Consider the following 22998-nt stretch of genomic DNA (forward strand, 5'->3'; position numbering starts at 1 on the left):
GTTAATTTGAATTAATATTTTAATGTTATCTGTATAAATTTATGTATATGTAGTACATACAACCCCGTCGGACATTTTTTGACTAACTTTTAATAGGTGGTTGGGAGTCTAATTTTTTATAGTACGTCAAAGCTTACAGTGTATTATTATTATTCAAGTGTTAAATTTTATTTCTTGCCTTTAGTTGAAAGAAAGAAAAAATTTTTTTTATTTTTCAACGTATAAGTAAGTAGTTTTGTACAAAGACATAACATAAAAAATAAATAGAAACTTAAGATTGATAAACTAGCAAAAAACAAAAAGACTGAAACATTTCTATTATATTATGATTCAAAAAAAAATGGTCCCAACTCAACATGTTGCTGGTTTGAAAACCAACGCTGGTCTTCCGTTGGGCCATTTTGTGACGTCACGAAAAATATTTTGATATAAAATAAAAGCAAAACTTTTTACTGGTAGGAAACTAAAAGTAAAGTGGTATAAAAACTAAATCTTATAAACTTACATAAGGTTACCTAATTTAAAATTAATTTCTTAAATGTTTCGATCTCAAATCTTAATTAACGATTTTTTTTTAATGGAATAGGAGGACAAACGAGCGTACGGGTCACCTGATGTTAAGTGATCACCGCCGCCCACATTCTCTTGCAACACCAGAGGAATCACAAGAGCTTTGCCGGCCTTTAAGGAAGGTGTACGCGCTTTTTTTGAAGGTACCCATGTCGTATCGTCCCGGAAACACCGCACAAGGAAGCTCATTCCACAGCTTTGTAGTACGTGGAAGAAAGCTCCTTGAAAACCGCACTGTGGAGGACCGCCACACATCCAGATGGTGGGGATGATATCCTAACTTGGGCAAAGTTAGAAAGTTCTACTTGTATACTCAGTGGCCGCATGTAAATAAATAGATAATTTCTGTTGTTGCAATAGTTCTAGTAATTTATGCCTATAAACTGACCTGTGGTGTCACTCCTGGCTGGTGTTCCACCACCCCCAGGCCCCGACATCAGTTCACTGAGCTCCTTCTCCAGATCGGCCAAGTCAAAGTCGTCGAGGTTACCTCCGAGTGCCTTCTCTACTTCATTGTAACTCTCCATAACCTGCATTGTATGATTTATAAGTATTCTCGAAAGTTCGAAATTAGTGACGCCCTCCCACCTTACCCATTCGATTTGAAATAATAAACGATTTTTTATGACAATAAGGGACGAGATGAGCGGCTTCAGCTGATGGCCCTGCCCATTACAATGCAGCGCTGCTCAGGATAATTAAAAAACCAAAAAATAATCATAAAATTGATTATATCGACATTTTATAAATTAAAAAGAAGCCCATGGTGGGCGGCGGTGATCACTTAACACCAGGTGACCCGTACACTCGTTTGTCCTCCTTTTCCATAAAAAAAGCCCGCTGAGTTCTTGCGCCTCTTCTTCTCTTTTTGTAGTTTTTTTTTTTATTATTTTGTAAAGAACTTTCAATCGATTTAATAGATCTAAATATTTTTAGTGTGAATATAAATTTTTCGTTAGTAAAGATTTTTTAATTTTTATGATGAGTTTATGTGATCGATTTATCGTAACTCAAGATCTGTTTTGTGTAGTTGTTTGTTATACACAGGGTACTTTACTAAGTGGGCGTTCAATTTCAGCCAGAAGACGTCCGCTACTTGACAAAGGCCTCCCCCAAAGATCTCCACGACTATCGGTCCTGTGTTGCCCTCATCCGACATATTCCGGCGATATTGACCAGATCATCGTACCACCCTGTAGGAGGCCTAGTAATACTGCGTTTCCGGTACGTGGTCGCCATTCGAGGACTTTACTGCCCCAACGGCCATCTAAACGTCGAGTTATGTGCCCTGTCCACTGCCACTTCAGTTTCGCAACCATCTGGCCTATATCGGTGACTTTAATTCTCCTAGGAATCTCTTATTCGATATTGCAGAGAAACTACGAGCATAGCCCTTTCCATTGCCCTCTGAGCGACCATGAGCTTCCTCAAAGTGGGCGTTACCACACAAAGCACTACATTGAAATTTTTTGACGTACACCATAACAAATGTAACAGGGGTTCGATATGGGGATTTCTTACTACATATTTGTTCCGATCCAGGAAGAAAAGCAACTTCTCCTCCATGGGACTCCGTGGGACACCTGTATATTGTGTTAGGTAAGACTAATAAATACCTCTTTCAGGTCGTCCATTGTATCATGTACCAAGTCCTCTTCCAGTCCGCCATCTTTCATTGTCTGTTTCATGGCTTGGGCGCTAGTTCTGTAGAGGTCATAAAAAAAAACCAATATTAAATTTACTAAAATATAGAATTTATAGCTACTTCATTGGCCATCAATCGGAGAGTATTAGAGATTTCTAAGTGGGTGTCACTGCTTGTGGCGGCGACGTGGGACGGCTCGTTCCCTTCCCTACAATACTTACTTGTGGTAGTAGAATGGATCGGTAATAAAATGATCGAATAATACCTTTATTTATTTGAAATGAAATGAAAATGAATTTATTTTGGAAGAAAAACTGACACATTCACACAAAAATGTTAATGAGAACAAAACATATGCTTAATCTAATACTTAACTTACTTAATACAAAAGAAATAAAGGCAAAACTTGATGTAGCACTGGTTTTCCAAAACTGGAGTCCACTCAGTTACAGTTGTGTCCATACATTATGAGCACAACACTGATTTTCAGTGACCCCATTGTGTGAAGTTTGGAGCTGAACTGACATATTTACAGTGTGTGTGGATTGATGCATCTACTGTACTCAATAACTCTAGTTTTTACATATTAATTTAGATTTACTTTTTTGATTTACTCATGTAAGACATTGACTATTTGATGTTTATGTGAGTATATCTGTTGTGTCACTTTACATAATATATTAAAATTTAAATGATTTGTAAAACGATGAAGCTGTAAATATTGATTTAAAAAAGTGGCAATGTACTTCTTGCCACTTCTTCTTATTAAAGCTTTTTAGTTATACTCTTCACCACCGATTCTGTGTAATCTTTATATTCATAAGTGTCATTGTTCTACATGAATAAAGTGATTTTGATTTGATTTGATTAGGGTGTATTTTGTAGAAACAAGGCGAAGAGAAAGATTTAAATACGCTTGATACATGAAAAAACAATAATATTCATTTGAGTAGATCAGTCGGTGAGTTCAGGGAGTGCTCAGAAAGGCTGTTCGGGTTGATTCCAGAGGCCGAAATCCCACCATCATACTTTATGTATAAAGTACCACCCGCATCACGTTGATGTCGGGCATTACACAAACGCACGTTTTGCAAGAAATTTCTTGCCTCACACAGCCACTTTGTGGAATCAATTACCGGCTGCTGTTTCCCGGAACCATTGCGACTTACGGCTGTTCCCAATATACTACCTACAGATAAAGATCCATTACTACCTTCTACTGTCAGTAATTAGCTGTCAATAATCTGAAGCTGTCCCAATATACCCGATAAGTCATTCTTATCGCCTTATATTGGGACGCGTGAATAGAAATTTCCATACAAACTTCTATCGCTGTTAAACTCCCATTGACAGACAGCGTGTACGTATAAGGTGAGTTACAGTCGATAAGTTTATTGGAACAGAAAAATCAACGATAGTTACGATTCATTCTTTCTCAAGCAAGCCACAACCGCAGATAGACTGAATATTTTTTTTTCTTTCTTTTTTTAATGGAATAGGAGGTCAAACGAGAGTACGGGTCACCTGGTGTTAAGTGATCACCGCCGCCCACATTCTCTTGCAACACCAGAGGAATCACAAGAGCGTTGCCGGCCGTTAAGGAAGGTGTACGCGCTTTTTTTGAAGGTACCCATGTCGTATCGTCCCGGAAACACCGAACAAGGAAGCTCATTCCACAGCTTTGCAGCACGTGGAAGAAAGCTACTTGAAAACCGCACTGTGGAGGACCGCCAGACATCCAGATGGTGGGGATGACATCCTAACTTGTGGCGTGTCGTGCGAAGGTGGAATTCGGCGGCAGGAACCAGGTTAAAAAAACGTTATTGGGAACGGCCGTTAGGTACCTTCAAGAAAAGAGCATACTCCCACCTTAAAGGCCGGCAACGCAGCTCTTGACACCTGTTGTTGCGGATGTCCATGGGCGGTTGCCTCACCTCTCCCCAATCCCGTGAGCCTCTTGCCCGTTTGCCTCCTCTTATAAAAAAAAAAACAACCACTGACTTGTATGAGTCAACAACAGTTGCGTTGACGTCCACATCTCTGGCCTGCTGCAGCAGGTGTCTCACATTCTCCAGAGCGGATTCACATCTCTCAACTCTTGTCTGAGCCTTGTGCTTCCTACGGAGATGGTTCTTGGCCTGAAAATTACAATGTCTCTATTACTATTTCCTGTTAGTCGTTTGCGTTTCAATCCTCTCATACATACACCATTAGTTAAATCCAAATACAGCCAAAATTCCTACTTGTGGCGAGTGAGCAGTATATACATACATATAATCACGCCTCTTTCCCATAGGGGTAGGCAGAGACCACTTCTTTCCACTTGCTACGATCCTTACATACTTGTTTCGCTTCGTCCACTTTCATACATGCTCTCCGGTTTAGGGTACTCTTGACCTGGCCTTTTTTCAAGACGTCCCTGATTTGTTCTCGAAACGTCCGCCTAGGTCTACCCCTTCCAACACTTTCATTCACACTGGCCTTATACACTTTCTTCGTCAATCGTTCTTCATTGATTCTCTCGATATGTCCAAACCAGCTCAGCATACCTTTCTAAATTTTTTGTCACAACATATTCTTTCAGACCACAACGTTTCACGTTGTCAGACACAACCGAGTAGGCTTAGATCTATTCAGCACAAGGGTAGCATCGGCCAGGCACATGTTGAGTAACGAATTCTTTCATTTAATTGTTAGAGCATAAGCATAAGTATGTAATTACTAGCTGACACAGCAAACGTTGTATTGCCGATATTAAAATCGCGATACAAAAGTAACTGTTGATCGTAGATGGGTGAAAATTTGAAGTTGTATGTATTTTTTAATGCTGACTCATAATCAAACAAATTTAAAAAAAAAAATCGTGTGGACCACCCTTAACATTTAGGGGGATGAAAAAAAAATGTTGTCCGATTCTCAGACCTACCCAATATGCACTCAAAATTTCATGAGAATCGGTCAAGCCGTTTCGGAAGAGTTCAATGTTTAACACTATGACACGAGATATTTATATATTAGATATATCTATCACTATCGTTGACAGTATTAACTTAAGTGTTCGTAACTATTCTAAACTAATATGTATCCGTGAGGATCTTTAATTGGCTTTTTGTCACCATTAGATTTTATTTAAAACTATTGTACGCTGTTGGTCTTCCAATATGATATAAATAAAATATAAAAATAAATGAATTACCAGGCCTGTCTCACTCCCTGTGCAGGTATCGAAATCGTAAGTATGGACAGCGTCCACATAAATGAGGCTATCCAGTAGGGAGTCACGAGCGAGCCACAGCGCTCTCACATTTTTTTTATGGACCTACATCACCAGAGAAATCGCAGGAAAGTTGCCAGCCTTTAAGGAAGGTGTACGCGCTTATTTTGAAGGTACCCATGTAGTATCCTCCCGGCAACACCGCACAAGGAAGCTGTATAATGACACAGCATTGTTGTACGTGGAAGAAAGCTCCTTGAAAAGCGCACTGTGGAGGACTGCCATACATCCAGATCGTGGGGATGATATCCTAATTTGTGGCGTGCCGTGCGAAGGTGGAATTCGGCGGGAATCTAACCAATTGTTATTTGTATAGGATTAATTAATGACACTAATAATGTATATACCATATATTCCACCTTCGCACGACACACCACAAGTTAGGATATCATTCCCACCATCTGGATGTGTGGCGGTCCTCCACAGTGCTGTTTTCAAGGAGCTTTCTTCCACGTACTACAAAGCTGAGCTTCCTTGTGCGGTGTTTCCGGGACGACACGACATGGGTACCTTCAAAAAAAGCGCGTACACCTTCCTTAAAGGCCGGCAACGCTCTTGTGATTCCTCTGGTGTTGCAAAAGAATGTGGGCGGCGGTGATCACTTAACACCAGGTGACCCGTACACTCGCTTGTCCTCCTATTCCATTAAAAAAAAAATCCTTAATTTTTTTTAGTCCTCGTGCTATTTTACATTTGTAGAAAAAAAAACTAAGAATAAATTAATGAAAGAATTATGCAAAAATGTTAAACATTAAACAAATCATTCATAATTATATTAATAAGAAAATAATAACACTCACAAGTAATTTATTCCCCAATTTCAATGCAGCCCGAACATCGTTGTCTGTAGTAATGACGTCACGGGACAACCTAGCCAGGTCTATCTCCAGCTTTCTCTCCGCAGACATAAGCTTTACGAGGGCTTCGTCCATTTCATTCACCGGTGTAGCCTTTTTATTGGGTTCCGCTGAAAATAAAACTTTACTTATGAAGATTTCATCATCAACATTAATTATTAATATTGTTGCTGTTTTTGAATCGATTTTAATAAAAATAATAATAATAATTATGAGTTATATAAATTGAAACAAAATTGTAAGTAGAGGCATTTAGTAAGTATTTCATAATATGTAGATGAACATTGTTTTGTTATTCGGTAGATTTCTCATGACAGGCATCGTCATGCTCGCTTAAATGCCTCTGCTTGTGGCGGCGACGTGGGGCGGGTCGTTCCCTTCCCTAAAATATGGTCAAGGGAGGCGATGGCTGGTTCATGCGTCATGCTCGTGAACGGGCGCTACTCGTGGTGGCTGGATGATCTTGTTACCGGGAGGTCTGCTTGATGTGTTTTCTTTATTATTATTTCCTTTATTTAGTATCTTAAAGTTAAAGTTATTATATATGCCTCTATTTATTTACGGTATGCGTGGATTGATGCATCTACTATACTCAAGAACTCTTGTGTTTATAAGTATTAATTTACATTTTTTTCTTTTTTGACTTACTCATGTAAGCCTTTCAGTTTTTGACATTTGAGTATTTTTGTTGCGTCGCCTTGCATATATTGTAATTGAAATGATTTGTAAAACAATTAAAATGTAAATCTTCACTTAAAAGAGTGGCAATGAGTTTCTTGCTACTTCTTCTCATTAGCTCAACCCTTTACGAAGTAGCGGTAAATTCAATAAGAAAAAATATTTTTATTTTTTGACATTCATAAGTGTCATATCAGTGACCTACATGAATAAAGTGAATTTGAATCATTATATCAGCCGAAAGACGTCCACTGCTGGACAATCGCCTCAAAAAATGTTCATGACGACTGATCCTGTGCTGCTCTCATCAAACCTATTCCGGCGATCTTGGCCAGATCATCGGTCCATCTTATGGGGGCTTACCAATACTTGGTCTTCCAGTACATGGTCGCCATTCGAGGACTTTAATACCCAACGGAAATCTTTCCTTCGAACTATGTTCCCTGCCCACTGTCACTTTAGTTTCATCTGGGCAATGTCGTAACTAAATTATTATCTGTCAATATTATACATATATGTCTAAATTAAGTGATTGTCTGTCAATATTATAAGTTAATGAAGTGTCGTTCTCGAAAAGAACAATATAACTTTCTATCGAATCTACAAATGGCAAGTCATTAATATATATGAGGAATAAGAAAGGTCCCAGGCTTGAACCTTGAGGCACGCTCATCCGCCTTACTGCTCCTAATGAATGTTAATAACTAATAACAATTTCTTTATATTTATCATGGTATCTATTCCGAAGAGCTTCTTGATGTGATACCGGCTGCCCAGTTCCAAGACCACCACACCAATGTCACACACAAACACCACACAAATGAGTGTGAAAAATGAAGAAAATTGATTATACATCAAGAAGTTTTCCATAAATAAGGTTGCTGTTGAAATAATTGGTCAATAAATACATACCAATTTTGACAACATCGCCTCTCTTGACAGCCGCACCTTGTGACACCAGGTAGCCAAGGATTATTTCAAATGTTTCTCTATTTGTGACCTTATTTATGAGCATCAGGTCTTCAATGGTACCAATTCTCTCAACGCCAGCGGGAAAATTGTTTAGAAAATTCATGGCTTGTTCCTGAAATGTAAAGGAAAATAAAATTACCGAAACACTTAGATGAGATTGTGTAAAAACAAAATTCTTTCTTTGCAAAAATGCAGCTTTGATTTGTCGATTGACGAGGCAGTCAATGTCTGAACTATTGTCGTCGTCAAAAGAATATGGCGTAAAAGTACAGAAGGATAGTCAGATAACACAGCGCTATTAACCTACATTTTTATTCACCTAGAAGTTGCCTCTCTTCTTATCGAGTGACTGTTACCACTTCTGATGACGTTAGGGTTGTCTTCCTACCTAAAACTGTGCCTATCTAGTATAAGGTCATCTTATAAAAATATCTCAGCTTTTTCTATAATATAAATAGGTGTGTAGTCGTAATTTAAAATCAATATTCTTTCGTTGTCAAACCTATATTTATTAGAAACCTTCATTATTCCTTCAAAAAGGAATGCACTATCTAAATCTTAACCATGTCACGACCTTCATACACCTCTTAGGTATTATATTAACAATTACAAACAACTTTTTTTGAAGTCGGCTCATGGTCTTTCTCTCTTTTGTTTTGGTTCTCTTTTTTGTTTTTGCGTATCTGCAATCAGTCTCAGACTTTAACCAGATGTGTTCCCATTTCTCACGTGCAGAGTGTGCCTACCCGCGGAAGCATCTACTCATTCTGCTTACTTACTCTCTGAAGCCAAGTGTTTGCAAATCATAGCGATTCAAGCATTTCCTATAGCTAATATCTAAAAGAGGTATTACTTCATAATTGCGGCGGCAAGACAGTCTACTTTAATATATTTCTGAGGCTAGCCTTATTTCATGCATGATTGTGGTTATGCCTAGGTGTTGGTGTATTTCAGCATTAGTGACAAACCACAGTGCACTTGAAATATTTCTCAATATAATATTGTTGGATGTGCTTGCAGTTCCCCACAGTTGTATACCGTATGTCCACACTGGCTCATGGTATAAGTACAAAAAACGAAACACAACTCTGGTATAGGTAATAAGTAGCTAGCTATCATTAATGATAATTTCATAATAATAGTAATCTCTTTAAATTAGATTGGTTCAGCTAAAACAAAAATTAATATGCATCGCATTAACCTTTAATTTGCATTGCTTTTTGTATGTTCCTTCATTTTTAAAAGATCGGTCGGATCGGACGCCGAGTGAGACACGCCTCTTTTCTGTGTCACTCACTGACACACAAATCAAAGCTGCATATTTACAAGCACACGCAAACCTAGCGCCGCGTCAAATCTTCTTGAAGTATGCAAAATATATTTTTAGATCACCTAAAGCAAAACATTACTTACTTTAACAGCACACTCGAGAACGAATCTCTGTGTAGATTCAATACTGGCTTTCGGTAAGCCCATGTCGTCAAGTGCCTGCCTTGTCGGAAGTAACGAGCTTACTGCTGTGAGGGCAATCGCGGCTGGTTTAAATGCCAGCTTAGCCCCCCACCAGACCCAGCCTTCCGGTCCGTTGTGGAGTATTTGTTGATATTTCGATATTGGGGAAAGATCGCCATTGCTGGAACATCAATTATTGTAATTAGTGGCGTTTTTGAGACCTTATTTAGTTAATTCGTCCTGTGCATCCCATGGACACGATAAGAATAGGGAAGTCCTACGCGCAAGGGTTTCGTAAAAGGCGACTTAGGGCATTATTCTTTCATTTGTTTCCACATAAGCTTTATTTGACCCTCCATAGTCATTTTTAGTAATATATAATCAATATTATTATTACATTAGGCAGGTCCAATAAGGGCGAAAGAGGTCACTCGTCGAATCAAACTCGGATGGGCAGTGTTCGGGTAGCTCCGTAATATCTTCTCGTCCCGAATACCACAGTGTCTGAAGACGAAGGTTTTAACCAGTGTGTGTTGCCAGTGATGACTTACGGTACGCAGACGTGGTCGCTAACTAGGGGCCTTATGAGAAACCTCATAGTCACTCTGATGGCAATGAAGAGGGCTATGCTCGGAGTTTCCCTGCGAGATCGAATCAGAAATGAGGAGATCCGTAGGAGAACCAAAGTAACCGACGTAGTCCAAATGATTGCGGACAGATGGCCGTTGGGGTAGTAAAGTCCCCCCACAAGATGGACCGACGATCTGGTCAAGATCGCCGGAATACGTTGGATGAGGGCAGCGCAGGACCGATTGTTGTGGAAATCTTTGGGGGAGGCCTTTGTCCAGCAGTGAACGTATTGCGGCTGATGATGTTTATGAAAACAGATATGCTATTTGAACTTATAATTTCAAACACAGATGTTTATTGTGGTTATATGAATTCTACTAAATTATACTAGATTATTCTTCTAAAAAATATTTGATTTTTAAATTCTATGAGGAAAAACTTTTTTCCTTTATTTTTTGTGTTGACAATACTGCATTCGAATTTTGACAGATACATGTCAGTTAATGAAATGTGAATATCTTCAAGATTGACATTAAAACTTGTTTCAATCTTAAGCACCGACCACTACCATTAAAGTTGGTAAAAAAATACTCTAAGCTTGGTGGTATACCTTAACGTGACATTGGCAAACTTGTGGTATACCTTCCACAGGAGCCATAGTAGGAAGAATAGAATAGATTGACATTTTATGTTAACCTTCAATTATGTAATTTTTTTCACTGCACTTAATTATTTTATAGCTTCGAGAAACTTTCACAATATCACTTGTAACTTGTTATATTACTTTTGTCTTAAAGTCAAACCGCTTCTTGCTGTTTTTGTTACACTTTGGAATGTTATTTTTAATTAAAGTTATTTAGTCACAATTCAACATTGTTACTTAATTGATAGCCAGAATCTTAAACCTTTCTGATACATTCACGCAAATCATCCTAATTATAAGCAATCTATTGCTAAAAGTAAAATAATATGCATTGGGCGAGCGCCAAAATCCCACCGATCAGAGTTTCCTAGATCGGAAACATTAATGAGTCATTGTTGATGTTGGCAGTGAGCTTTTGGCTGTTGTAATAGCTATAAGGTTAATATAATAAGTACAAAGAAGAGAGTCTGATAAGTTGGTACTTAATTTAAAATAATATATCTTTGTCAGTTACTTTGTTCTACCATTTATTAATTACTTATTTATAGGCCTTGAGACTGCAGGGTTGAGAGTACTCATATATTATTTCATAAGTAAACAACTGATGTTATTATAAGACCTAGTTATTATGATTTACTGTGACGGCTATAGCATTCCTGATAACAATTAAATGAGAAACTTTACTTACTTTACTTTATATGATTACTAGCTGACCTGGTAAATTTTGATTTGCCATATAAATTATGTATGTAAACCTTCCTTGAGCTTCAACGAATCTATTACAAAAGATTTCATTGAGATCGGTCGAATAGTTTAGGAGTTATCAGGGAACATACAAACATACATTCCCTCTTATATATATAGATTTTTCTACTATACTTAGCATTACCATCAGTCACACTCATAAAATAATGTATTAAGTGACAGGCACTTTTAATTATGGTACAATTATTTAAATATCTAATATAACTAGCAATTGGCCATCAAATTTTTTAATTGTGTCTTAACGAGTGTACAGGTAATCTGGTATTAAGAGATCACCACCAACCACATTCTCTTGCAACACCAAAGGATCACAGGAGCTTCACTGGCCTTTAAGGAAGGTGTATGCGCTTTTTTTGAAGGTACCCATGTTGAATCATCTCGGAAACACTACAACACTCATTCCACAGCTTTGTAGTATATGAAAGAAAGTTCCTTAAAAACCGCACTATGAGGAATGCCACACATCCATATTGAGGGTTTGATATCCTAATTTGTGGTGTGTCTTTATTACTATATTGGGATTTAATTGTCATTATGACATCTTAAGTCCTTTTCAATTCTTTATATTGTGGCTTTTGTGGAAAGGTCACCCACAATTGAGCCAATATCAGGTTGAAATAGGATACCAAGTTATGAGTAAGGGTATGGTGTTGACAAGGGCATGCATAGGTTTTCTAGCAAGGTAGGCACTCTTACTTGTAGTAGTTGGTATTTAGCCCAACTTAGTACTTAGGTATTTATTATGTAGTGTATGGAAAATTTTTACAATACTATTGTATTGAATCAATAGAAGTTTGGTTATAAAGTAATGGAACCAATTCAAACTTCATCAACTTTAACACTAGTGCTATAAAATTTATTGAAGTAGACATTCTTTGCGGAAATCCATAATTATACAAATGATTTAAGTTTTTCCAATTCCGCCAATATTTGTTTTTAAACAATTCGACATGTGTTTTGCCTCTACACGAGGCATCCTCAGGACGTGTTGTCTCGCCAAATTCTGGCACAAGACTACCTGACTGGCACTTGAGTAAAGAAAACTTAAATTATTTGTATACTATTGCTATATTCATTTAGGTTCAAAATGAGGTAGGCACTTCCTAATTGCCTATACAGTATGCACACCCCTGGGTGTTGAAGAGCATTGCAGTTTTAACAGTAATCAGTGTTTATAAACAACAAAGTTCATAAATCACCCTATTTTTATGGAAGTGCCCATTTAGCTCAAAGAGTTGAAAGAATTTGTGTGTAGTTAGAACATGTGAATGGTAATAAACTGAAAACATTACATAACCTTTGTGATTACAACGACCTTGAGATGTATGTATAAATGACAACTAAGTATTTGAAAGTTTGAAGAACTGATTATTGTTTCTCTTCTGATGAATTAGTATAGTTAAATAATAAATATAAAAAAAAGTAAACAGCTCATTAAATAGATGTTGAATATATATTGTCATGGAGGATGTATAGAAAACTACACTTACAAATTATTTTCTACAGATTTCAGGATAATAAGGAAGTATTTACCGGAACATTTCTTCAATAACTATATCAATACACGCAGAAGTACGACCCTTGCGTTGAAATGCGCATTTAATATCCGCAGCACTAACAATTGGATCCCTGCGATGTCGACACCATTGCCTCACTAGATCAGACCAAAACTTCATCTTCATGTCCCATGATTCAGGGTTTGCAGATTTCAATCTGAATGGTGCAAATAAAGCATTCATACGAACATCATCTTGCCAGCATTGTGGCAATTTCTCTGGAGGAAAGGAATTATCCTGAAGTCCCATTACGACGTTGTACTGTAACAAATTTTATGGAGTTCACTGCTTCGAAAACGTAAATTTACTTCACAACAATTAGTATTTACTGACTATTCTTAATGTCATAAAATAAAATTATAGAAGTCACAAAATCACAATTACGATTTACAAGTGCCGTCACCGTAAACAATAAACACACTAAACACAGTTCTTTTTTTTTATTCGTCCTTGCGAACAGGCTATAGCCAAGGGCCTTACTGCCTTTTCTTTAGTATTTTCATTTAAATACGCGCTCTCCAGACTTTATTGCTTCTTTTAACACGCGCGGCCTGCGGTCCAACCTTCCAGAGATTAAGGAATTTGTTTGCAATAAGGACACGGACCTATTGCTTATCCAAGAAACATTCCTTAAACCCGACGCTTCTAAGGGCTTTTCGATCCCTTTCTAATCTTTTGTACACAATGGCAGAGACAACAAGACGACAAAAGACCCCTTCACTGCTCGCATATCACTACTCCAGCGCTTACCAATATGGAACCGTTTGTAAGTTGGGCATGTTAGGACATCCGTCTCTGATCATACCCTCAATCTATCTCCCTAATAACAAGATCCCGCTCAATCGTCCAGTCTCCCTCTCACCCGGGCATTACCCCCCTCAACACTCTTGTCCCCAACAAGTCCACCGTATTGTAGAGTACATCTACAACAGGTTCTATCCGTAACGTAAGAAGACAATCGCTGTCTTCTTCGACGTCGCCAAGGCTTTTGACAAAGTCTGGTACGAAGGTCTAATCTACAAACTCCACTCTCTAGGCCTCCCAATCCATCCGATCCGCTTCTATTCATATCGTATAACTCCATTGAGTTCAACTCTCTTCGCCGATGATACCGCCCTCTATGTCCAGTCCCAACAGACATTTTCAGTCCTCTCCGGGCTCCAACGGACAACCCGGATAAAAACTCCATATTTCGTTTCGATCTAAAGCGCAGACGCTTCTGCTAGGATCGACCCATTTATATATAGGCTCCCCTATCCTTTTCAGGTCCACAGTCAAGTACTTGGGTGTGACCCTCGACTCCCAGCTCACCTTTAGGCCTCACGTCCGGAAGGTGACCGGTACCGCCCGCTTCTATCTGTACCGCCTAAACAGAGTGTTAGGTAGGCACAGGAAAATGTTTTTTAGAAACAAGCGAACACTCTTCAAGGTTTGCATTCGACCGGTTATGACTTACGGCGTTCCAGTCTACTCTCATGCGAAACCCAACATTATAGATTAACTCCAAACGGTCCAATCCATTTTCTGCCGTAAGGCTGTCAATGCTCACTGGTGCGTCAGGACTACAGATCTTCACCGGGACTTAGAGCTCCCCACCACCCAACAACAGTTAAAGTGCTTGTCTGAAACTTTCTTTAAGTCCTCAGACAATCACCCCAATACCCTGATTATGATTAACGTGGCAGCGGATTATACTGCCCCCCTCCTTTACGTCAAAAAATCAGGAGGCCCAGAAACGCCCTTACCGATCTCCCTAACCAACTCTAGTCTGTCTGGATCGCCTCTTGGCATGCGGGGATAATCAGACACATTTAGATTCACCTCTAGTTTGTAATCATCCTTCTGATGTCACTATTCCCAATTAGATAGCACCTTCGGTGCTATATCCCAGCGGATACTCCATTGGGAGTGCCACTTGCGCCTCTATTTCCCCAAGAGAAGGTCGTTTCGATGAAGGCTTAGAGGGTACTTGCCCAAAGCCTCAGTTGGTGTTTAGTGGGTTAGGCACATAGGTCTTACGCGAATCCCACATAACCAACGCAGACTTAGGCTGCGTTGGTATGCATGAGCATTCACCACCTCTCTCCCGTCGTTATCCCAGAGGTTAGCCCTTTCCCTTTGTCTGGGCGCCAAAAAAAGCTTTATTGCTTCGAGTGTTTGACTTTGAGCCTTCAGTCTTGTGATGAGTCAGTACTCAGTTGTCACTCACTTCACACTTGTCATTTATCAAATGTCAATAGTTGAGATAAATATCAACTTGGTTACCTACGCTTTCCACTTTCCAGTTTTAAATTTTCACTTTTGGACCGTATTAACGTGTAAAGTATGATCAGCAATTAGTAATTCTGAATTATATTTATATGAGACCCTTAAATATTCGTTGAATTTATTACCTGTGAAACCTCATGACTGATATGCCTAGAATGCATGGTAAGTAACAAGTTAGTCTTGCCTTGCAATATACTTTGACATAACCAAGTTCCTTGACTTCTAAGTAATTTGGTTTATTTTGTAAGTTTACTTAAGATACCGTTACTTGCTGATATTAAAGCTACCAGGAAAGAACTACATACCAAGTTCATTACAAGATACATAATAGATTAATGTTAGTTTATTTTACAGTTAACAATAATTATGTTGGCTATAGTTTTTATTTTTCTTAAGTGTTTAAGAGACAGACCAGAAATTTAACTTCCAGGTTTATTTTAGTTTTTTATTATTAATATAATAATGTGTTGTGTTTCCATTTTGCGCAGAGATAGTGATTTGGAGTAAAAGAGATTTACACTTGATGTTTACACATTGTTGACAGGATGTTTTTACATGTAGAGGGGCTGAATGAAAGTAGATTGACCACACTAGTGTATAGAGCTAATATGGATGGAAATGTTGCTAAAGGTAGGTCTACCTACCTACCTAGAGACATACATTTCACAATCAGGTAGGGGATGTATTGAATTGGTCACGGCAACCATACCAATAACAATAAATCCAGAAATACTATATTAGGTCTAAAAAATCTTGGCAGCCCTAGTAACCAGGCAAGTCTAACAGGACTGTGGGAATTGGAAGTTCATAAAGTCTTAGCTCTGAGCCTCTTACTTCTGTTTGCCCTTCTTATATAAAAAACTAGCTGACCCGACAGACATTGCTCTCTTCATAGTAAAAAAAACTCTTGTAGATGAAATTTTGGAAAATCCGTTCTTAGCTGACCTCTACTCGGTGAAAAGAATATTCTTACCAAATTTCAAGTCTTTAGCTCTAATGGTTCCAGAGGTATTGTGATGAGTGACTATATATTTGGACAACTCTTGCAATATCATACAAAATAGGCAACATTCACAAAATATAAATGTTACTGCTAGGGATAATCATAATATAAAGCTCATAAATATTGTTCACCAGAATATACAAGGTATCTCAAGTAAGGAATTACAAATTTAACTGTTTTTGAGCTGCTGTAATATAGATATATTATGTATTACAGAACATTGGCATAAGAGTCATCAGCTCCAGTTTAGTTTTAGAGAACATAAAGTAGTCAGTTTGTTTTGTAGAAGTAGGGCAATACATGGAGGTTCCCTAATTATTATTAATAATAGATTAAAATGTAAAAATAGAAGAGATATTGTTAATCTCTCTATAGAACAACGATTATACCAGTTAGGGGTAGCCGTCTTGAGAGATTTAGAAATAATTTGGTAAATACGATATCATTTTTACACTGTGGTGAAACTGCTAAGTTTCACTATAACTTAGTCTTCAATTCCTTCTGTGAGGAATTTGACAGGATTTTTACTCCAGTAACGGTGACAGTAAACAACAAACATCGTTTTAATGATTGGGCAACAATGGGTATCCACAAAAGTCGTAAACGCTTATATGACCTTTATTATGAGAAACATTACAATAATAGTGAAGAATTTAAAATATATGTAAAAAAATACTCCAAGCTCTTTAAAGTAGTTTGTCATGAAGCGAAAACTTGTTTCATTGCAGATAAAATTAAAAACAGTAATAATAAAGTAAAAGCGACTTTAACAATGAAACTGGTAGATTGAATTGCCGGAGCACCTCTATCTGTTTAAATATTAATAATCGCGTTATAAATTCGGAAATAGAAATTGCAAATGAATTTGATAAATACTTCTCCAAAATCCCGATTGTCACGACCAAAGACCATAACTCTTCGCCAAAAGCAGCACATGATATGCTTAAATTACATGTACTAGTATCTTCCACTGATTTGAAATTTAAGTATGTTACAGGTAGCGATATAATAAAAATAATCAAATTAATTAACCTAAACATACAAAAGACCTATGGGGCCATTCGACTAATATTGTAAAATACATACTTGACATTATAGCACCTGAATTAGCAATAATATTTAATGAATGCATAGATGAGGGTGTGTTCCCTGACCTCATGAAATACAGCAAAGTTATACCTTTGTTTAAATCGGGCAGTTCTTTTGACCCTGCTAATTTCAGACCTATTTCAGTGCTGCCTGTTTTTAGTAAAATTTTTGAAAAACTTTTGCTTCAACAGCTACAAATGCATTTTTGTAAATTAATGAACAAAAATCAGTTTGGTTTCACTTATCGGGCTTATCAACAATTAATGCATTACTAGACTCATTGAGCACATCTTTGACGCCTGGGAAGAGTCACAGGATGCATTGGGCATTTTTTGTGATTTGTCAAAAGCATTTGACTGCGTCCACCATGAAACTTTACTCCTAAAACTAAAGCATTATGGAGTGAAAAATAGAGCCCTAAATCTGTTAAAATCATATTTAAGCGAAAGAGTTCAGATAGTCGATGTAAATGGCAAACGGTCTTTGGGTAAACCTGTGGGAATAGGTGTTCCACAGGGTTCTATTCTCGGTCTTTTCTTGTTTCTTATATATATTAACGATCTACCATTTGTGGTAGATGATAGCCATGAGATTGTATTGTTTGCTGATGATACTTCACTTATTTTTAAAGTGAAGTGACGTGCGGATATTGATGACGAGGTAAGCAATGAACTCTCAAGGATAGTGCGTTGGTTTGAGACGAATAATCTGCACTTAAACAGTAAAAAAAAAAACGTACTTATAAATGACCAGAGATTGGAACTTGTGGACACTATGATCTTGGGTATCACGTTAGATAAAAAGCTTCAGTGGGGTCCACATATTACCCATCTAGCAGATAGACTCAGCTCTACGGCATATGCAGTTAGAAAGATTAGAGAGTACACGAATGTTGCGACCGCTAGATTAGTGTACTTTAGTTATTTTCACAGCATCATGACGTACGGTATATTACTATGGGTCATGCTGCTGACATTGATATAGTGTTTGCACTGCAAAAGAGAGCTGTTCGTGCTATATATCAACTTGGTTATAGACACTCTCTCAAAGAAAAATTTAAAGAAATAAATATTATGACTGTTCATTGTCAGTACATTTATGAAAATTTAATATATGTTCACAAAAATCGTCACCTTTTTGCTCTAAATAGAGATTTTCATTATTATAACACTAGAAATAAGGGATTGCTTGTAACTAATTCTAGTAGGCTTCATAAGATACATAATAGCTTTAAGGGTAAATGTATACACTTCTACAATAAAGTCCCAGCCACTGTTCAGGCATTATCTATAAATAAATTTAAATGTTTTATAAAAAAAATGGCTCTGTCGTAAATCCTATTACTCCACTGCTGAATATCTAAATGATCGGACAGCCTGGGACTAGATTGTGGTTATTTTATAGCGATAGAAATTACTACAATATTGTATATTTTTATTGAAAAGAGCGCAAAAAAAAAGAATGCTGGGACAGTTTCTTGCGCCGCTTCTTCTCTCTCAGAGCGCCATTTGTTTCCGAAGCGGTAGTAGTATCTAGTAGTATAAGAAATGACATCAAAAAGAATTCTAAAGGAATCAATTTTGAGAAAATAAATGCCTTTTATGCCTTTATGCCTTTTATACGTGGAAATCTCTTATATATATATTGATTATTTGAATAATGTTGAATATAAAATGTCTATGTCTAAATGTCATATAGAATTAAATTTCTCTATTGAATTTTGGTGTTTCATAGTAGAAATAAATTCCCTAAGAAACATAATCAAATGTGGCAAGTACAATAGTCTTGTTTTGTATTTACAGTGATTTTTGATCTGTCTCATGTTACAATATGTAAATAAAATTTGAAAAACAAAATTTTATGAACGATACGGGATTCGAACCCACGACCTCCGGCGTTTCGTGCCGGTGCTCTAACCAACTGAGCTAACCGTTTGAGTACCGCCTCGTTATTAAATTCTGTTCAACTCTCAGGTTGTGGCTTACAATATGTAATTTTATGTACATGACAACTCTGTTCTTATATATTTATCTCTTAATTACTAAAACATTAAACATTATAAATTTTTTTTTTTTTTTTTTTTTTTTTTTTTTTTTTTTTTTTTTTTAACCATTTATTTCTGATACAACATTATAAAACGATGTATACATATTATTCTGCCAAACTGCGCAGCAGTTTGTCGGCAGTAATTCTCGTGTTTCGCAAATTATCAAATCAATATTATGTTTTTGTGTGGGACAATTTAAAAGTCCCTACCAGTATTTCTTAAGTCTATTTATTATGGACATTGTGCTAAGTAGAACTTTCGCAATAAGTTTTTCACCTGATTTTTTGTTTTACAATTCGACAATTGTGACGCTATATGGGTAGTTAATTCATTTATTAATGTAGGTATTACCCATTGCATGCTACGCATACCGTAATAATTACATATTTTAGGTACCACTAGCTTGTTTTTGTTAGATAGCCGAGTTGAGTAGGTATGCACTCTCTGTACTACAAATTTATTTATATCTCGATATTGTTCGATTAACGTTAATAATTTTACCTTTTTATCAATTGGAATAATACTACATATTTTAAACAAGCGTTCATAGTTCCCGTTAAGTTTGTTTTTTACATTTCTGTTCACTAAGAGCTTTAATGTTCTTATTTGCAAAGTTTTGATTTTATTTTTATTCGTAGTAAAAGTTAGTCCATAGCTACTCAATCCGTAACTAATTGTTGCCTTTGTTAGGTTAAGTTCACATGAATTTTTTTTTATGGAAAAGGAGGACAAACGTGGTCCCCAAGTACTCTTTTTGAAGGTACCCAAGTTGTATCGTCCGGGAAACACCACACAAGGAAGCTAATTCCACAGCTTTCTAGTACGTGGGAGAAAGCTTTTTCAAAACCGCATTTTGGATGAACACTACATATCCAAAAGGTGAAAGATGAGTTCGTGTTCAAGTCCCACATCATCCATAAATATTGGTAGTAAAAAAAATTGTATAGAGTATTTATTGAACTCCCAATGCAAACACCAGTATAGACAGGCAAGACTCTCTCAACGAAATTGATGTTTTGTAAAAGTCTTGTTTTTGTGTTTAGTGAAAACAGTGCTAGATTTATGAAGGTGAACACTTTTTTTTGAAGAATCTTGTGTCATATTATCAATTACATAAAAATGTCCTCCCCTAAACTATGTTTGTCACTGAAAGACAGGAAAGGAGCAGGAGAAAAACGGTGTAAAATTAAAGTGGAAGGCATATTAAGGAAAAACATTCAGGTTCCACTCCGGGACAAATGCAGGCAGAAATGAAAACTTGAACATTATGCATTTTTGGCTATTTTGGATTGGATAGGGAATAATTTTGCACGAATTGCTTTATTTACCAGAATTAACGTACTAAAATAAATGAATATTGTATTGAACCACATTCAATATTGATATTCAATTCACGTTATTCATATTTTATTGCGGTATTGTACACAAAAAAATGACAATTTATATTACATAAAAAATTTTGCAATTGAGAACTACCTATTACAATTATTTTACATAAACAGCTTTCATCCTTAATTTCAGAACACCAACAATGGGGTCAGCACTTTTATAATTTTAAGATGTGCATTGTGCATAAACCTATAACTGCATAAGAATTATGAAGTCCTGGTACATGTTGCTAGGATGACACATGATTTCAACTGCTATGAAAGACATTACCACAGCATAGTGATGGATCCTTACATACATTACCATCACCCGTAGATTCGCTGTCAGCATATGTAAATGAGATAGCAATAGTGTGTGACGTTTTCATGTTTTCTTTCTGGACGATTTGTACAACATAATAGACAACAACATCCCATATTTTTATGCCGATGAACTGGGTCCAAACAAAAAAATCGCATACGCGAAAGGCATAGTAGATATTGTAGTGTATCTCGCTTACTCTCAATACCAATCTAATTGATGTGGTATATTCTTTGATTAACGCGAGTGTTACACATTTAAAGGATTAAAACGCGTGTAATTGTAACGGTTTCACATAAGGTGTTTGCGTAAAATTTGCGTTACGTTTTTATTTTAGTGGGGGTTAACTAAAATAAAAATGTAATTATGTAATGTAAAATAAAAATGTAATGTAACACCCAGGGTTAACTAAAATAAAAGTGTAACTTTTACGCAAACACCTAATGTAAAACCGTTACAATTACACGCGTTTTAACCCTTTAAAAGTGTTTTATCTAATTTATGTGTCTCTGTCAAGTTATTATTGTTATTTTAGTGATGAATCTGTTGTTCATCTTCTATCTATATATCACCGCTACCAATTTTTATGTTCTGGTGTCTATTAATAATACTTCGTGCGAATGATATCAGAATATCTTAATATATATATATTTCGTGACACGTTGTTTGTCCGTGATGGACTCCTAAACTAATGAACGGATTTAAATGGGGATTACTTCATGCAGTGCAGTTTAGTTCAACTTGAGAGATATTATTTTATTTCGTTTTGGGTCCCATAATTATTTTTATTTTCAATATTTGTTTTGAATGGACATATATTTTCTATGAGAGAATTTAGTGACGCGCGGTTTGACAGTTCCTACTGTGAAACAATTTCATTATAACAACCGGAGTATTTTTTACGAAATAATTCTTGATGTTTTGAAATATTATTGGAAAATTCCTATAAAACAGTATTTTTTTTATTATCTACAGAACAACGTCTGTCGCGTCAGCTAGTATTATATGAGAAAAATCTCTTCTTCAACTATGTTTGTCTAGAACTAAAACACTATAAAATTGTGTAGAAGGGGTTGGTAATTTAAACGCACTTAAAATTTAAATATCTGTATTTTACACTTTCTAGTAATAACTATTATATTTTATACAATTTGGGCAGCGTTACCCCTTACAATTCACAATGTATAATGTGTCCTCGAACTGAGTGCTCTGGCTTATACATAGAGGGCACGACCATCTACTGTAATCATGCTACCAACTGTTGCACTACAGTAGTGCCAACTAACTTACACTAATCAATTTACTAAAGATCTGAATGTAATATGCTATTATAGTTATTTCTAATTAAAGTGTTAATTATACTAAATAGTATTTAAATTTTAACAGTAGTTAGATGAATGCTATTATTAATCAGGATATCTTATAAGTTCATGAAGTTGGTAGAGCTTGTAAACACATCAAGCTGACAATTGATTTACAAATTTTCGATAAGGACACGTGCCATGACGCGAGTTTAACATTTTATACCCATTCCAAGAAAAGTGCTCAAAACCGCAATAGAAGTTTTCACTTCAAAAATTGTTTCAGGTAAGATGGACCGGTGACAATCTCGTAGCAGCTTACCGCTGTTGTTTACTATTGCCGATGGCTCCAGCATGCTGTTAGGTAAGTTGCATATACATTTTATGCCGAAATTCCTGTAGTTTAATTATGTGTACTAAAATAACCCTCATTAGGGATTGGTTTCAAAGTTAAAGCGATTTTCTTGCAATAAGGCAACATTTAATTGCAAAAAATTTTGATAGATAATTATTTCTTACCAAAAGTTTTAAAAAATTCCATGAAAACTGGATATTGATGTAATAGAACATGTTATTAACTATCAATTGATAAAAAAAACACAGATATATGGTGATTTTT

General features: G+C 36.5%; 2 protein-coding genes and 1 non-coding gene across 8 annotated transcripts in view; 1 reads left to right on the forward strand and 2 right to left on the reverse strand.

Annotated features, from left to right (window-relative positions):
* The window catches only part of LOC126973384 (charged multivesicular body protein 7), a 31189-nt gene extending 17809 nt beyond the window's left edge, over positions 1 to 13380 (reverse strand). For 2 of the 3 annotated variants that reach the window (XM_050820630.1, XM_050820629.1), the window contains exons 1-8: positions 13316 to 13380; positions 12960 to 13243; positions 9410 to 9629; positions 7937 to 8108; positions 6290 to 6456; positions 4217 to 4353; positions 2187 to 2274; positions 959 to 1100 (exon numbers count right to left, since the gene is read on the reverse strand). In XM_050820630.1, coding sequence (XP_050676587.1) covers positions 959 to 1100; positions 2187 to 2274; positions 4217 to 4353; positions 6290 to 6456; positions 7937 to 8108; positions 9410 to 9629; positions 12960 to 13243; positions 13316 to 13330 — 1225 coding nt within the window. In that variant the 5' untranslated portion in view covers positions 13331 to 13380. Of the gene's footprint in view, positions 1 to 958; positions 1101 to 2186; positions 2275 to 4216; positions 4354 to 6289; positions 6457 to 7936; positions 8109 to 9409; positions 9630 to 12959 lie in introns of all 3 variants that reach the window. The other variant, XM_050820631.1, reaches the window with a different exon arrangement.
* A 1854-nt stretch (positions 13381 to 15234) lies between these two features.
* The window catches only part of LOC126973392 (pantothenate kinase 3), an 83361-nt gene continuing 75597 nt past the window's right edge, over positions 15235 to 22998 (forward strand). For all 4 annotated transcript variants that reach the window (XM_050820640.1, XM_050820641.1, XM_050820644.1 and 1 more), the window contains exons 1-2: positions 15235 to 15412; positions 22666 to 22743. In XM_050820640.1, the coding sequence (XP_050676597.1) occupies positions 22734 to 22743 (10 nt within the window). In that variant the 5' untranslated portion in view covers positions 15235 to 15412; positions 22666 to 22733. The remainder of the gene's footprint in view (positions 15413 to 22665; positions 22744 to 22998) is intronic.
* Positions 19204 to 19277, reverse strand: Trnaf-gaa (transfer RNA phenylalanine (anticodon GAA)). The gene has a single exon. It is a non-coding gene; the product is annotated as a tRNA-Phe (tRNA).

The sequence above is a fragment of the Leptidea sinapis genome, chromosome 29 (assembly GCF_905404315.1).
Source record: "Leptidea sinapis chromosome 29, ilLepSina1.1, whole genome shotgun sequence".
NCBI lineage: Eukaryota > Metazoa > Arthropoda > Insecta > Lepidoptera > Pieridae > Leptidea > Leptidea sinapis.